Here is a 2,500-nt window from a genome sequence, read left to right on the forward strand (position 1 = left end):
ATTGGTACAGGAAATAATCTGCAGACATGAACGATTACACCACAAATACAGGAAATAGATCGCAGAAAGTCCATGTGGTCCAATCAAATTTCAGCTCTATCTTGCTGCGCATATGAGATAAAGACAATGTTTACAGGTGCTGTTGGGGGACAGAGCCCTCCATCAACCTTCCCTTCTAGCAGTGACTGAAGGGCACACCCAATTGCGGCAACTCAGATTGTTGAATAAATTTTGTGACATTTAGTTGGGGACGGTCTCTGGAGAGTGTGCCCCCATATACATCCCAGAAATGTGTAAACATACTATGCTTGTTAGTGATCTACCGATATTTCTTAAAACTCCCTGAAATGTAGGTCTATCATACCCTCCCCAGCTATTGGGATCGATATTGTAGTTATGCTTTGTTTCCGAAGGAAATTACTGGATTAATTCAAATTATTCTATTCACCCAAAAAATGGTGTGGGGTTGCATTACCAAGTTTACCGTTTTTCTGGGTATGGGTTGTAGGTGGTAGCATCCCACATGGGGGTTGCAAGGGGCACAGCCCCTTATATCTGGCAATACAGTAACTAATTCTATATATATTATTCGTATCTTACCCCTGCAATTTTCTTGGCATCTTTCATGTCTTCCCCTGATATGTAGGCCAAGAATGTGGGGGTTCAGGGGGTTTCTGTTCAATAATTTATATATATTTGGAAACTAGAGAGTGAAAGGAATACAAAAACCATCACGATCCGTTAAGTGGAACCATTAGAAAAAAAATACCCAGATCCTTTTATAAATAGATACGTCTACTCAATGCTCAATACTGGGAATTCAGAAATACAACTGATCATGTACTACATACGTACCTAATACATGCCTATTAATGTAAATTCCATTGCTACTCTCTCACCTGAACAGCACCATATATGAGTATTAAAATATGCAATGGTGGTACGATAATCCTCCCCCTTCCCCTTTACTAACCTCGCCTCCTATTCCTCCAACATGCTCCTCAATTACATCATTATCCTCGTTCATATCCGGCGGAGGAGGCAAACTCTCTCCGTGCAGAGAATCTTCTTCGTGAGAAGACGTAATTTCCACCATTTCGAGGCGAGCTGTGGAAGGACTGAGGCTCCCACCGCTGATAATACGTCACGTGAGATGCGGGTGGTGTTTTCACACTAGTGCGGCTGGGAGTGGGACGTAACTGAAGGAAATCAGCTGTTTGGTATCAACAAACCATGGCAAGATTAATGCGCGTTTTCTGTCACTGTACTTTATCGCACACATTACCCCGACTACCGTAATTAACTATTCGTTTCATAATTAATTATATTAAAACTATTTTTTTATAAAAGAAGGGAATGGGAAGTTTTAGAAATGATAAATACAATTACATAGAACATAAGTTTTATCGCTTACATTTGTCTTTGCAAATATGCGTTCGCACATCGGTCGTTCGCATAGAGGCAATAAGTCTTACTTCATTATGCTTATGTATATATATATATATATATATATATATATATATATATATATGTATATGTATATGTATGTATGTATATATGTGCACATTAGTCATTATTAATTGAATATTTCATAACGTAGCTTAGAAATCTGCTATTCACAGATAACAACGAAAAATGACAAGAGATAAAACGATAAAACACTTTCTCCAGGTTTTTCATTTATACTTTTCATTCCACTTGCTTTCTCGTCATTGTCGCACCGATGTTTGCTTTCCAAGGTAAATCAGATATTAAGGGCAAGTGGAGATAAAGCTGACAAGTGAGTTATAAGTCTTATCTGATATCATCCTGGCACCAGATAAAGTGTTGATTGTACGACAACAATTCTCTGTTTAAGAAAAAAATATTTCAGCGTGAAATGATAATAGAAATTATGTTCATGAACGAGAATAATGTTCACTATAAAGTACTAAACTAATGCTAATAACTGTAAAAATAAATATATGTAATACAAATAGTAATATTGATAATGATTATGCTACTGAGATCAACGTTAATAGTTATAAAAATATGTTAATGATGTATAGCACTGATAATAGCAAATAATAATACCATAACAATAATAGTTGTAATAGTGATAATCGGCCATTTTTGATAAATTTGTGCGAAACCTGACCTTATAATAATTATGTATATTCACAGAAATAAATGAATATCTATCTATCTGATAGATATACATTTATCTATTTATCCAGTATACATGCATGTCTATATTGACAGATATGTATCTATTTCAGTATGTACGTATGTCCGTATGATATATCATGATCTTCACAATGACAATAATTATAATAACGATGTCTATGATGACGCCCATGATGATTACGATGCGTCTGAAATGATGATGATAATTATGATAAAATATATCAACACTTACAAGAGGAATAGTAAGTTCAAACGGATAAAAATGATGATGATGATGATGACGATAACAACAGCAATAACAATAACAACAACATCAATAATAACGATAATGATA

The 2,500-nt window shown here is 35.1% G+C and overlaps 1 protein-coding gene across 3 annotated transcripts in view; it reads right to left on the reverse strand.

Annotated features, from left to right (window-relative positions):
• Positions 1 to 1,220, reverse strand: part of LOC113817424 (lysosomal dipeptide transporter MFSD1-like) — a 16,337-nt gene extending 15,117 nt beyond the window's left edge. For all 3 annotated transcript variants that reach the window (XR_011399043.1, XM_070129632.1, XM_070129631.1), the window contains exon 1: positions 974 to 1,220. Coding sequence is in view for 2 of the 3 variants with exons in the window: in XM_070129632.1 (XP_069985733.1) it covers positions 974 to 1,096 (123 nt within the window). In the remaining variant the exon portion in view is untranslated. The remainder of the gene's footprint in view (positions 1 to 973) is intronic.
• Between the last annotated feature and the right edge of the window lie 1,280 nt (positions 1,221 to 2,500).

Source organism: Penaeus vannamei, chromosome 14 (genome assembly GCF_042767895.1).
Source record: "Penaeus vannamei isolate JL-2024 chromosome 14, ASM4276789v1, whole genome shotgun sequence".
Lineage (NCBI taxonomy): Eukaryota > Metazoa > Arthropoda > Malacostraca > Decapoda > Penaeidae > Penaeus > Penaeus vannamei.